A 13,242-nucleotide genomic window follows, 5' to 3' on the forward strand; every position below is an offset into this window, starting at 1 on the left:
TATTTTTAGAGAAAATACAACGCCAGTCACTGAAAAACAATTCCCAGCTACCTTACGAGAACAAAACAAATTCCAAAGAAATAAAAACAAGTGTAATCGATAATATCAACACAGTATACAGTTCTTTGGCAGTATCACACTAACCATTGATTGGAGTCGGAACTTCAGAGCTTTCTAATTCTCAGACCCAGTTGCCAGTCTTTTAAAAATGAATAAATAAAAGTCCACATCTGCCACAAATTCAGTTCATTTCAGGGAATTAAATTCATCATAAAACTTGCTGACTGTTACATTTAAGCATGGACAGGTATTATCTGCTTTGAGTCTCAATCCAAATATATTGAAATGCACACACACAAAAATAATCTGTGGAACTTTGTGTTGATTCTGACAGGTCTAGAATCCTTAAAGGGAATCCATAGTCACCCATGAGAAATCAATAAAAGACATCAATCCAACGATGAAAAAATGGTCTTCCAATAACTCTGGGGTGGGCTGCCCCTCACCTGGACAAATATCATGAAGAAATCAAATTCTATAGGGGGAACACCAGAAAGCCAGAGAACGTGGAATACTGCCAGCCTCCAACCAAATTACCTTTCTCCAGTTTTAAATAAACCTTATCCTCTTTATCCAGGTAGAGTAGGACCCCATTAGTGGCGGCTTCACGAGTAACGTCTTTGTCCCCAGCAAAGGCAGATATTACTGGTTTTCCGTTTAACATCAGGTTAACCTAGAAAAAGGAAAAAAAATCACTGAAAATCTCCCTTTGCAGTCAAAACATCTACTGGGGAATGGAAGGAAGGGAGGGAGGGAGAAAGGGAGGGAGTAATGTCTAAGATGATAGACCTGGTAAAATACCTGATGTTCAGGGAATATATCCTCTTCCTTTACAAATTAGCTAGTTGTGGGGGCCAGACGTTGCATATCTGCTGAGATTTTTTTTTTTTTTAAATTTCTCCCATAGGAATTTCCTTAATTTGCTACCAAAGAATACCATCCATGCAGAGTAGCCTAGCCGTATGAGAACTGGCTTCCCTTTAGCATGTAAATTAAACTTACTACTTTATTTACCTCTTCCACTCAATAGCAATTTTTTGGTAATGAAGCAGGATTGTGTTTTCCCCGTGCATTAGTAAAAGGAGACCCAGTGCCCGCTGACCTAATAAACCCAGACACAGCCAAATTCTTCCAACATCCTGCAGGTTTCGGTGCAGCTGTAACATGCATAGTGCTGAAAATCATTTGAAATAACAAAGGGTGTCTGTGTTGATTTCTTTTTCTCTTTTCCCTTATAAGAAATGTGTATTGAAAATAATAATCACCACTACCACTGGAGATTTTAATGATGGATAGTTAGCAAATAATTAACTCAAAATTTTATTAACTTTTTTCTGTACTATAATTTTGACTATACTGTGTCAAATATTACATAAATTTTGAAATATTGAGGTTTGGAAAAAGCTTTTCATGAAAGTAAGTTTGTTAAGTAGGTATTTATTCCTTTCCAGTTAAAAGTAATATTGAATAAATTAAATCTGAGACTGACCAATTTATCCATTCACTAAGATATGTAAAAGTGGTGAGTGTGTAATCTATCATTCACATAAACATAATGTACAATATAACTACTGAGCATACAATAAAAAGTTATTCTAGAATTCCATAGGCTTGTATTGGTGTCATTTTATATTAGCATATTTCAATATTATAGGAACTAGCTTCATTGTTGTCTTTGAGTGTAACGTCAACCCTATTTTCTTAGAAAGCATATACAAAATATTTCGTTAACTGTGGAATTGTAATTGGTAAGAATTCACTAGTATCAGAGTAACTGAGGATAAACTAAAGCATAAGCATAGCACATCCTTTTTAAAAAAGCATATTTAATAGTTGTTCCTTCATAGGTTTATTTTTAATGATTAACTGTATGTTACATTTTTTTAATAACAGCAAATTTGTTTTATTTATTTAATGTTCACTTGTAAAGCTCTGCTAGTCTTACAAGTCTTTCCCTACAAGTTCAAATAACTTTTGTACATGCATCAAAAGAAATTAAGATCTTATTAAGAGATTTGTGTCACTGAGTTTTTCCTAAACCGTGCTTTTTAAATGTTTAGTTGTTATTAAGGTGATAATTTGAATTGTTTATTTTTATATGCTTTTTGTCACACTCCTTAATGGAGGTTACAAAGAAAATTGGAAATTAAGTGTTTAAAAAAAAAACCCATAAAAATGGCTATTTATTTTTACAATAAAAATACATCTTTGGATAAATACTTAAAAATATAACCCACTAAAGATAAACACCAATTGTTTGGGAGTAGAGACAGAATTGGTCAAAACACATACCTGAATTGTTTGGCTCTGGTAGACTTTAATTACATGAAAACTGAAACTGTAAATTCCTTTTCTTGGTGCTACAAAGACAGACTCCAACGTGAAAAAATTACCCACATTTACTAGGATCTACAAATAAAAACAACAAATAACAGTAAATTATTACAACATTCTCTTCTATAAGTCAAATAAGTTTCCTTTCTCCCTCACTCCCCGCTTCCTTCTCTCCCTCCCTTCCTCCCTTTCTTCTTTCCTTCATTTTTTCTTCTTTCTTTTTCTCTCTCTTTTTCTTTCTTTCTTATCAACAATTACCTTAAGAAACCATAGAGAGTAAAACATCTAGTTCTCTTTCTTTCTTCTTGATTTGGAAAATGGACTTGTACATTGGAAGGTTCCTCTGTCTTTTAAGGGATATAGGAAAGAATAAATTAACTGCTTTGTATTCATGCTTCAATTTCCAGCAAGGCCTGATGGCTCTGGAAACATCTAGGTAACATGTGAGGGCTCATAAATATTAGCTTTACCTTGAAAATCAGATAAAAAGGCATCTGCCGTGTATTTACATTCCCACCATCTACAAGCCCTCACAATGTCCAGAAGTCACGTTTCCAAGCCAGCCAATCGGCATCCGTGGGCTCTCTGCAGTCATCCCCAGACATACTACACAGAGGTATGGGCACCCCCTCCAATATGTGACATAATCCTTGACACCAAACTGTTGGTGCACAAAGTGATCTGAATGTCTGGTCCTTCTCTGAGCCTCCACCAGCCCTCTCCTAAGATCTATGGCCATTTTTATTTTTCATTCCTGTGCCATGTAGGCCTTAATTATAATATTTTGGCAATGAATCAGTCCTTGCAGCCTGCTAAAGAGTAGAGCTTAAATAAGGACAGACTATAAAATAGGTGGCCTTTGCATGTCTCTCCCGGTGTTATCCATTATCCCTCTATCAATTACCTGCTCTTTATATGTAGTTCAAGAGTCAAAAGTGAAATTAGGAACTGTTTCCCAAGAAAGCAACGATGCATTTTTTTAGTCTAAGATGCTCATCCTGATACTACTGGTTATGAAATTAACTCTGAGTTTCAATAAGTGACCTCTTAAGCTAATTTGCAGTGTCACATAGGTAAGTCTCTTACTATCAGAAAGGCGGGGTACAGTAAAATAACTGGGGTTTCTTTCATTCTCTCTGAGAAATAAATCTATAATTGGCCAAAAAACTCAAATGTCCCTATAAAGATACATTTACCATGTATCAATGGCAATCTGCTACTATCTTTTATAAACACTGCATTCTTGCCAATATTAATGCCTTTTCAAGCCTTTTGCATAATTCCCTAAAAACATATCATTATCACTGAGCAACACACCAGAATATAGTGACAGCCAGACAGGTGTACCAGGCTTAACACCTGACTTAAAATACATGTACATGTGTATAATTTTACTTTGAGATTTTACCTTCTTGCAAGTAAGCATCAGATTCCTTTTCTCTGACCTGATGATCAATGGTCTTTCAACAAGTTGAAACAAGCTGTGCGATAATCCCCAAAAACGCTTTACAAAGCATTTTTTTCAAGCACATTTAAAATAATTTGAGGTGCCTCATGGAGACTTCCTGATTCAGATACAATTAGCATAATTCATTAGCAATAATGGAAATGGCTGATTAGTGTTGACTACACATAAACCTGGATGTTGACTCTACATTGTAATTGGATCATCCGGGCACATCAAGATTTATAACTAAATGTGTCTTGTTGTCTCTAAGATGCATGGCTCCCTGAACAGAAAAACAAGCCCTTTTCGTCTTCTAATTGATGAAAAGGTCATTGAAAAGAACACCCATCCAGAGGATAGTACAATGTCCACAGTATTCCAACATTTAATTAATGCATTGAAATACAGTGGTGGTGCTAGACTTTATTTCCATCAAGATGGAAAACACTGCACCAAAACCCCAATGGGCTACTTAATTCTTTAAAAATTATGGCTATTCAATAGCAGGTCCCCAGAGAGACATTCTCTGTCTTTGGCCAGCTGGAGAGTGCATCACTTAGGAAAAATTAAGCAAGGAATACAGATGTCACCTCATACCTTCCCTGGCACATCCTGCAACACCACTTAACCCTGTGCTCCTGCATGTGAGGCTTCGCATACAACTGTAAACTGTGAGGAATATTTAAAAGACTCTGGATGATGCTGTTGGGGTTACAATTAAAACTCCAGAGTCAGAGTCAGTTTTCTTCCTTAAGATTGCTTGCTAAAGCCAAACTGATAGCCTGAAGATTCTCATCATGCCAAACCACAGAGCACCAGGTCGCTAAACAGAAGCCAGGTCTTTCATCAGTTCCTCCCCCATCCCCTACCCTCAGCCTCTAAGTCTGTCTTTCTCCACAATTTGCAATTCCCTGAAACGACAGGAGCCCAGGAAGGGAGAACCATCTCCCCCGAGCTTCCCTACACAGAAGCTCAGCGCAGTTGCCCAATTCCTCTTCCTCCCCTCCTCTGCAACTTTTCTACAAGTACCAAGACAGGCTTTCTGCCTCCTCTGAGGCAGCGGCAGCAGCGGCGCTTGAAACCTGTATGGGGACCCTGAGATCTGACGCCCACCCCCGCCCCCCGCCCTCAGCGGCCACCTGCCCCGATCTCTGCAGAGAGCGTGGAGCCCGGGAGCTCTCTTTGGGGAGAAGCTTCTCTACCTGGGAGAAACAAATCAAACATTTATCCAGTATCAGCGAGGGTACCACGAGGATAGCCTCAGCAGCACCTGCAGAGGAGTCTGAGCCAGGGGGCCAAGCTCTGGCCAAGAGATCGCGATGTCCAGGGACCAGATTCCCTTCAGCTCCTGTCGACCTGTTGCTGGTAAACTTGTCCTGAGCTCTCGCTACGCCTCTGTGCTCCCAAGCCTCTCCCTACCTCTCCCCAGCAGCTCCTTTCCAGGCAAAGAGAACACAGGGGCTGGAGGTGGCGGGAGGGGACATTAGAAGTTTCAGACCCAGACATATTTGGGGAGGTGGGTACCTAAATTATCCCCCCACATCCCAATCGGACCAGCTTAGCCTGAGCAGATAGCCCTGGCCTGAGGTGCCAGGAGACCGTCCACCCCCTCGGTGCCCCACATCCCTTGGAGTCTGACCTGATCGAAGTAAATGATGCGCGTCTTGTTGCTCATCTCGGATGGCTCGTGGTTGGTGCTCCGCACCGCTGAGAAGGCGACCTTGGAGTTGGCCGCCCGTACTGATATCCCCAGAGGAGAGGAAGAGGAGCCTTTGGAGTCTGTGGCCGGGTTTGAGTCGCACACCACTAGGCACTTGCCTTCCAGCACGATGGGCTCAGTGTCGTTCTGCGCCCAGACGGGCAGTCCTGGCAGAGTGAGGACCAGCAGAACAGCCGGCACCACGGACAGCGCCCGGCGCCGCGAGCCCATGGTGACCGCGCCGGCAGCCGCAGCGGGCTGTCGCTTCTGCTCGCCCGCTTCGCCTCCTACCCCGGGAGCCCGGGGCTCGGGCAGAAGCCAGCGGCTAGATCGACAGCGCTGTAGGAACCGCGGCGCGGCGGCGGCGGCAGCGCGCACACTTCCAACAATTCTGTGGTTTGAAGTCAAAGTCTCCCCTCGAGCTCCCTCTCTGGCTCTGTTACCTTTGTCCTTTAAGGAGCTCATGCAGAACCCACTATCTTACCCTCCTCTGCCCAAGAATCAGACCTGCCTGGGGCCCCTGTGACAACTCTTGTTCTTAGACATCTAAAAGTCACCAAACCCTCACATGCACACGTCAAAGTAAAAAGATACTAATAAATTCTCACCCTAAACCCAAGCACCCTCAGGAGAACCACAGAGCAGGAATAGCAGAGGGGACTGAAAGAGAAGCCACAAGGGTGTCGGCTGCCAAGCGGTGCGGGTGTCGATCCTGTAGGAGCCTGGCTTGCGGCAGGGACGAATTACAGAGGCGGAAGGTGTTTCCCGGACTGAGAAGAACACGAGACTGTCTTCATGGCCAGGACGCCAGCGACTCCCCCTTTCGCCTGGTCAGAAATTCCCCTAAACCTGGTAGGCAGCTACCAGCGGCTACCCGGGTCCCCGCACGGAAAACGCAAATTCGCAAGATCAGTTCCAGGACGCCGGGCGCGCGGTGGCTCAGCTGGCCGACGGGGTCCTCTCCTGCCTCGCCACACGCTCCAAGTCCTTGCACACAACTTTCTTTCTCCTCGCGCAGCTGGAAGCGGGCACTCACGCGCTATTTATAGGAGCGCAGAGCCCAGCTGGGGTTGGCTTATTGCTCAGCCCGCGGGCTCCAGGGAAAGGGGGAGAAGGTGTCCGGTGACCCCATCCGAGCAGCTCTGAAGCGGGGCGCACAGCACTGCTGGTTGCCAAGGTCCGAGGCCATACAGTCCTCCGTGAGCGCGCGGCGCGGATCGTGTGTGCCCAGAGAAAGGCTCCCGCAGCCCTGCGCTTTCCCCAGCCGCGCGCCTGCTCGCCGCGGAGGGGGCTGCGGCTCCCCCCAACCCTCCCCAGCTCGGGATGCCGCCGCCGCCTAGCGCCCTCCGAGCGGAGCGCGGCGCTGCCAGTCCAGGTTACCGAGATGGATGGGCCGTCACGGACTCGCGCAGCGCGCTGCGCGGAACCTGGGGACCGGCCAGCGTCCCGACCACGCCTGGCCCGGGATCCGCCCCTCAGAACCCTCGGGCTTGGCGAGCTAAGGGAAGCCTGGGATGGACCGGAGCCGGTGGGGGCGGCTGGGAGGAGGTGCCTGATTCCTTGCTTCCGCTCAGGGAAGATGAGCCTCCGAAGCCGCAGGGGCGCGCCTTCCCGCCCACGCCGTGAATCCACCCCAGGCAAGGCCAGAAAAAGAGTGAGAGAGGGAGTTAACTCAGCAGGAATAATTCAACTGAAACAGTGCCCCCTAGGAAAAAAAAAAAACCCAGATCCTGAGAATACAGCACCCTTCTCCCCTTTTGATGTGCCTCTGTCCCCCCTGTGCCACCCCACTGCCATGTTGGCCTCTGATTGGAGTTATCTTCCGTTTCTGCAGCGACCACGGGGAAGAGATGGCTTGTCTCTGTGACCGGCTGCATGTACTTGGCCAAGTCACTTACCCTCTCTGAGAGGATGGCACTCCTCCGATAACTAAGGTCCCTGTCAGCTTTCCAGTTCTGTGATGCTTTGGGGTCATGACACTCCCTTCCCAATTCCTTCTAGATGTCCAGCTGCCAGAGGGCAGACACCATATCTTTAGTGAAAACAGCATCTCAGCTATTCAGAGCTTGTAGAACTGTACTGACTAATTATTAATTGTAGAAATATTTGCTCAACAATGTCCTTGGGCTGGATGGCTCCTGATTCCTTCCTGAGTAAAGGACATCCTCTTTAGCATGGTGTTTAAACCCCTCCACAGCAGAAGCCAGACCCACATCTTTAGTCTTGTCTCCACATAAGGTTCTTCAGGAGGGCCGGGTATTAAGCCGAAAGCACGACAGGGCAGTCCCAGTAGTTAAACTCTTACTAGTTGGTAATTCCTCCTCCCCCACCTGCCTATAATCTTGTAACTAAAGAGTTGATACCTGGAGCCATAGGGGCCTCCAGATGCTGCTCCAATGGAGCTAGTATCAGTTCTGATTGGCAGGTGTGAGTGCCATACTATTTGTTACAATGTTGAATGTCACTAATCTAAGCTACATCCAAGCAGGGTGAACTGGTGCTTTCTGAGGATGGCCACCATTTACCCAGCGCTGATGCCCCCACGCTAAGGCTCACACTGCCTTTCACTTGAACCCTCTCTGCACTTTGTAACTCTCTTCCAGCTTTTACCCACAGTCTGCTTGGATAACAGCTGCAATGTCTCCCTATTTGGTGCTGTCTTCTGAGGGGAGATGTAGAATGGAATTTGGTTCCTCTTTTTTGCTTGTAAGAGTAGGCATTCTGTCTTCCTCGTCTGGGACAGCTGTTCAATAACTGACTTGAGCTGTTCAATTTCAGGCTGGGAGGAGTTTGAGGGAAAAAAAGCTCTGTTGACTACAGATAAATACGCAATAAGCTATCCTCCCAATATTCTCTTTGCATCCTTTTCTTCTCCAGGCACTTCCTTCCTGCAAGAATTTGGATATAAAGAAAACCTCTCTCCTCTTTTCTTTACCAAAAGTATTTATTTGTAACCCCAAAATCTAGCAGAGCAACCATATTAGGGACTCAGTAATTGAGGAATGACGGAATGCTTCCAGACCAGATAGAATATAATTTATCAGTCATTCATCTTAACATATAAACTAGTTTAAATGAGTGTCTCTCAGTAAAATTTAAATTCAAAGCCTCATGAGTAAGTGGGGATAAAACTCTTGGTTTCTTACTGAAGGATGTTCTGGTATTCAGAATGTTTTGAAGATGCGGAACACATTTTCTGCTAAGAGAAGCTGTATGATATTGTAAATCACAGGGTCCTTTCTCTTTTTCCTGCCATAGATGATTGAACAGGGAGAGATCCTGGGTTCTAGGGCTGTCAATCTATTTGATACCAGAAGTCCATGACGTGTATGGCTCGACTTGGCCAGATGAGTTGGGGCTGCCAGATTGTCCCTCTGGGATCTGAATGAGACAGCAAGATGGCTTCCAGGAAACACCTGGTGCTTCAGAGACAAGGTCCGTAGTCTCTCAAACTGGCATGGCCATTTAAGGTCACCTACAAGCTGCAGCAAAAAAGTATGTTGGAAGAAACAGTGGGACTGAACACACTTGTAAACAGAAGCCTATTGTGGAGACTAAGCACTTCTGAGCGATTAAGGAAGTGAATAGTGACTCTCCAGTTCCAAATTCCTACTTACAAGAAGTCCAGCAACCTTTTCTTCTAACTTTGGGTTCCTTGAAATCCTCCTGTATTCTTGCAATAAAACCCATCTCATTTGCCTATGGGAAATGTTTTCCTAACATTTGGGGAAAGGAGTCATCACATTTTCTCCACCCCCTACTCTAGCCCTAGTACCCCCAGGAGAAAGGAAACATGATCAAGTCCAAGTTTTTCCCCAGCCACAGCACAGGTCTTTTTCTTTTTTCTTCTTTTTCCTTCTTCTTTTTCTTTTTCGTTTTTTCCAGTTGGAAATATGCTATTAGAAATCCTAGCTGTGACCAAAGTATTTCCCTTTTTCTGAGATTCCTAGATTTTGTATGATGCCCAGGAATTTTTTTTCTTTTCTGCTAGACCTTTAGAGATGAGGGGAGAATGCATTTCACTTCTCTGCAGTTGGGCTCAACTTTAAAGTAACTCAGAATCTGAACTGGTCTTGCATAGGAAAGCAATACTCCTGTGGTCACTAAAATCAATAATTGCTTGTACAACAGTGCCTTAGAGAATCCAAGTTTCAAGCAAGCCCAAGACAGTCAGGATCCATAACAAATTTTCTGATTCCAAAGAAAATGCCTCTAAGAAGGCAAAGACAGACACACTAGGTACTCAGCTCTAAGGGCCTCTCCTGTGGTTGAATGAAAGAAGACTCCATGCCTCACATAACAGAGACAGCCACAGGTCAGTCATGCAGAAGACAGAAAATCGAGAGAGGGTAAGTAGCAAAGCTCACCTCATACCCAGAAAAAGATCCACTGAGTCGCTTAATTACTCTCTGCTCTATAAAATGATAGCTGTCAACCCAAACAAATGGTCTTCTTTGAGAGACAGTAAGTAGCTTAAGGAGGAAAAGTCTCTGTGAACAACCAGTATGTGAGTACTGGAAAGTTTCAGAGCCACCTAGAATAAATCTTCACAGCTCCTTCTCGAGACAACCAAATTATACACGTTTTGTACGAAGATTATATTATAGGAGAAAAAAACCAGATGAATAATTTTTAAAACATTTTTAATTGGTTTTGGAATTTAAAATTTATTTGAGAGAGTTTATCTACATAATTTCTTTCAATCGCCACATTAGCCAACAAGGTACATGTCTAAGGTGTCAGCGAGCATTGAGGCTTGATCATGACTGCAGACAGATTTTGTCTCCCTTTTTCAGCCTTCCCATAATACCCTATGCTTGTCCCAATCATTATATTTATCACCATTTTTTAAATTGTTGATTTATTTGTTGTGTTTTCCATGTATTATTAACTCTGGGAGCACAGAATTTAGCAGAGAGAAGGAAGGAAGGAGGAGAGAAAAAAAAAAGAAAGAAGAGAGAGAGAGAAAGAAATGTTTACTAAATAGAGTAACTGATCATTGCTCTTATTTCTCATAGGTAAAACAAATATAACAAATAGTTAATCACTATAATATAAGGATGATAGGAAAACTAAAATTCTTTCAGAAATGTTGGGGGCTTTGAAATGTTGAATCTACCCTTAGTTGCTAAGAATGGAAGCCCAATGAAACAAAAAGGGGATTTACTAGAAGGACCCATCTCACAGAGTCCAAGGGCAGAGTTGAGCCTCGGGACTATAGAGAAACCGTGGGGATAAAATATCACCTTTGCTCCTCTCTCTCCCTCTCTCTTCTTGGCAAATCTGTGTTATTCTTTTGCTCACTGCCATTTACCTTTGTGGCCTGCGTGATGGAAAATGGCAACTGACATTCCCAAATTCCACACATAAACAGATCCTTCTACCCAGAGGATGCCCCAAAATCCCAGAGAAAAGACTCATTGCCCCATCTGGGCTTAGATGCTGAACTTGGATTCATGACTTTGGCCAGAAAAGCAGAATCGCATTGCACACACAACAGCAATGAGGTATATGAAAAATTTGGGGCGGGCAGGTGGAGAGAGAACGAGTCTCAGAAAGGTGATACAAGAAATATGTGGTGGAGTGAAAAAGAGCAAGATGCAGATTAATTTGTATTGTGTGACTCCATGTTAACACCTGTAAGTGTATATAGATATGTATGAGTATATGTTCCAACAGGCAGAGGAAAAAATATGAGAAGCTAGACAGCAAATTGTCAACTTTAGAGGAATAAAATAGGAGGAAAAGAAGCACCATTAATTTTACTTCAGGTGTTTCTTTATTATTTCAATGGCCATAGCAATAATATATTACATTATGGTTCATATTTAAAATAAATTTTTAAAAAGGGGGGCTGGCAGGTTAGCTCAGTTGGTTGGAGTGCAGTGTTATAACATCAAGATCAAGGGTGCAGATGCCTGTGCCAGCCAGCCACCAAAAAAAGGAAAGGGTTACTGTGCAGACCATCAAATAGAAATCTATTACATTTAAATTGTTTCCTTCATAATTTAAATTTAATTAAAGTCTGGAGAGAAACATTCTTTCTCATAAGTGGCACTGGTCAACCAGCAATTTTTCTTCTTTCATTATATTGATCCAACTCTACAAAATCATTCACTCAAAGTTTAGGAAGATGTCCAAACATATAAAGCCTCACAGTATACAATGAAGAAAAATAAATTACATTACAACAGGTAAAGCTCATGAGTAGTATCAAAATTTCTAATTACATTTCAGACATCACTTGGCTCTTTATATGATGTGTTATCAACCAAGAAAGTCCTCACTCAGGACCAGGTGCATATGTACCTGGCCGCCCTGGCCACTCTTATTTTCCATTGCATAGATAAGGAGGGTCTGAATGTGGGGTCCAAACGAATGGCTCCTACTTGTAAGAATTAGCCAGAGAGGCTTATGACCAATGCAGACCCTCTGGCCCTACTCTGAGATGATCATTCTGTTTGTGAACTGGGAATCTGTTTTATTAACCAGCACCCAGGTGAATATGAAGCAAAAGGTGCTTTGACTTTGTGGGTGCCTCTGTGGGGTGTGTTCCCCAAGAGTCCTGCAGTCAGGCTGATTAGCCCTGTGGTTAAAAGCAGGATCAGCTTTACCTCCTACCAGCATTATGACCATGGAGCAAGTTACAAACCTTCCATCAGCCAAGAAGATCGCAACCATAAAAACAATACTCAGTCCATAGCTTGTTGTGAGGATTGAATGGAGAAGTGTAAGCAGAGCGCTTAGCACAGTGCATGACACACAGAAAGTGCTCAATTGAGGGTAGCAATTATTATCATTAATTTATGAAATTTACTAATGACTGAAGGTGAGCATCAGATGGCAGTACCCTGGACCAAGGCTGGTTAACTGTTGGCAAGGACTGGCCACAACTTAACTTCACAAACTTTATAATGAGGGAGAATGAAGTGTGCCCAAGTGTGAGAGAGAACCAAGACTTAGACATGCAGATAATACTCAAAGCCAAGTTTGCCGGGCCAGTCATTGCTGACAGATAAATGCCTACAGTTCTGCACAGCAAAAGCTCTTGAATGAAGCTATGGTACCAGGCAGATTTGTTAGCTCCCTGCAGGGGATGGACAAAGCATTTACCTTTCTTTTTAATTCTTTCTTCCCCATTCTCTTGATCATTGGGTCACATCAGAAAGAAGCACTGAGCCAAAATAGAAAGATTCTCCAAAGTGGAAATAATACAGAAAGTCAAGAACAACTGGTCGGAAACAGTCATCGCAGCCACAGAGGGATCCAAAAAACCAGGTAGGGCTGGTAGAAAATATGGCAGTCATTAAATTCCCAGAAGTACTTAGAGCAAGACAGAGGTATCCTAGGTGCTGATATTCCGACTATTTATTTGACAGCTGGAGAGTCCTAGACACTTTTAACTTTCCTGACATCAATGCTGCATGGTTTCTGGGGGAGAGAGAGAAACAGCTCAATCTAACAGGTAACTTTCCTTGCCATTGTACTCAGTGAGTGCCCACTCACCCTCAATGAGCGTGAGATGGGAACCGTGAATCTGCTGTTGCAGCTGAGAGTCTCAATTCCTGCTGCCTCTCAGATATGAGCATCTTGCATCAAAGAGTGTTATTCTAGTGTTTAAAGAGGAGTATTTTCCTACAACATGGCCACTGAAAGCAAGCCAACCCCTTAATCTGGTGTTCAGCTGAAGAAACAGCAATCT

At 43.5% G+C, this 13,242-nt stretch overlaps 1 protein-coding gene across 1 annotated transcript; it reads right to left on the reverse strand.

Moving 5' to 3' along the window:
• Positions 1-535: 535 nt before the first annotated feature.
• On the reverse strand, positions 536-5,771 carry CBLN4 (cerebellin 4 precursor). The gene is made up of 3 exons (XM_063077491.1): positions 5,481-5,771; positions 2,353-2,469; positions 536-733 (listed from the first exon to the last, which is right to left on the reverse strand). Exons 1-3 carry the CDS (start codon positions 5,769-5,771, stop codon positions 536-538), a joined length of 606 nt encoding a protein of 201 aa, XP_062933561.1.
• Positions 5,772-13,242: the final 7,471 nt, after the last annotated feature.

This window comes from Cynocephalus volans, chromosome 1 (assembly GCF_027409185.1).
Source record: "Cynocephalus volans isolate mCynVol1 chromosome 1, mCynVol1.pri, whole genome shotgun sequence".
NCBI classification, from domain to species: domain Eukaryota; kingdom Metazoa; phylum Chordata; class Mammalia; order Dermoptera; family Cynocephalidae; genus Cynocephalus; species Cynocephalus volans.

Excerpts from the sequence above, each read along its gene's own strand:
- CBLN4 (XM_063077491.1), bottom strand. The coding sequence starts at position 5,771 with ATGGGCTCGCGGCGCCGGGCGCTGTCCGTGGTGCCGGCTGTTCTGCTG. Across the intron at positions 2,470-5,480 it reads GCATCATTTACTTCGATCAG|ATCCTAGTAAATGTGGGTAA; the intron begins GTCAGACTCCAA and ends TTTTATTTGTAG. Across the intron at positions 734-2,352 it reads ACCAGAGCCAAACAATTCAG|GTTAACCTGATGTTAAACGG; the intron begins GTATGTGTTTTG and ends TCCTTTTTCTAG.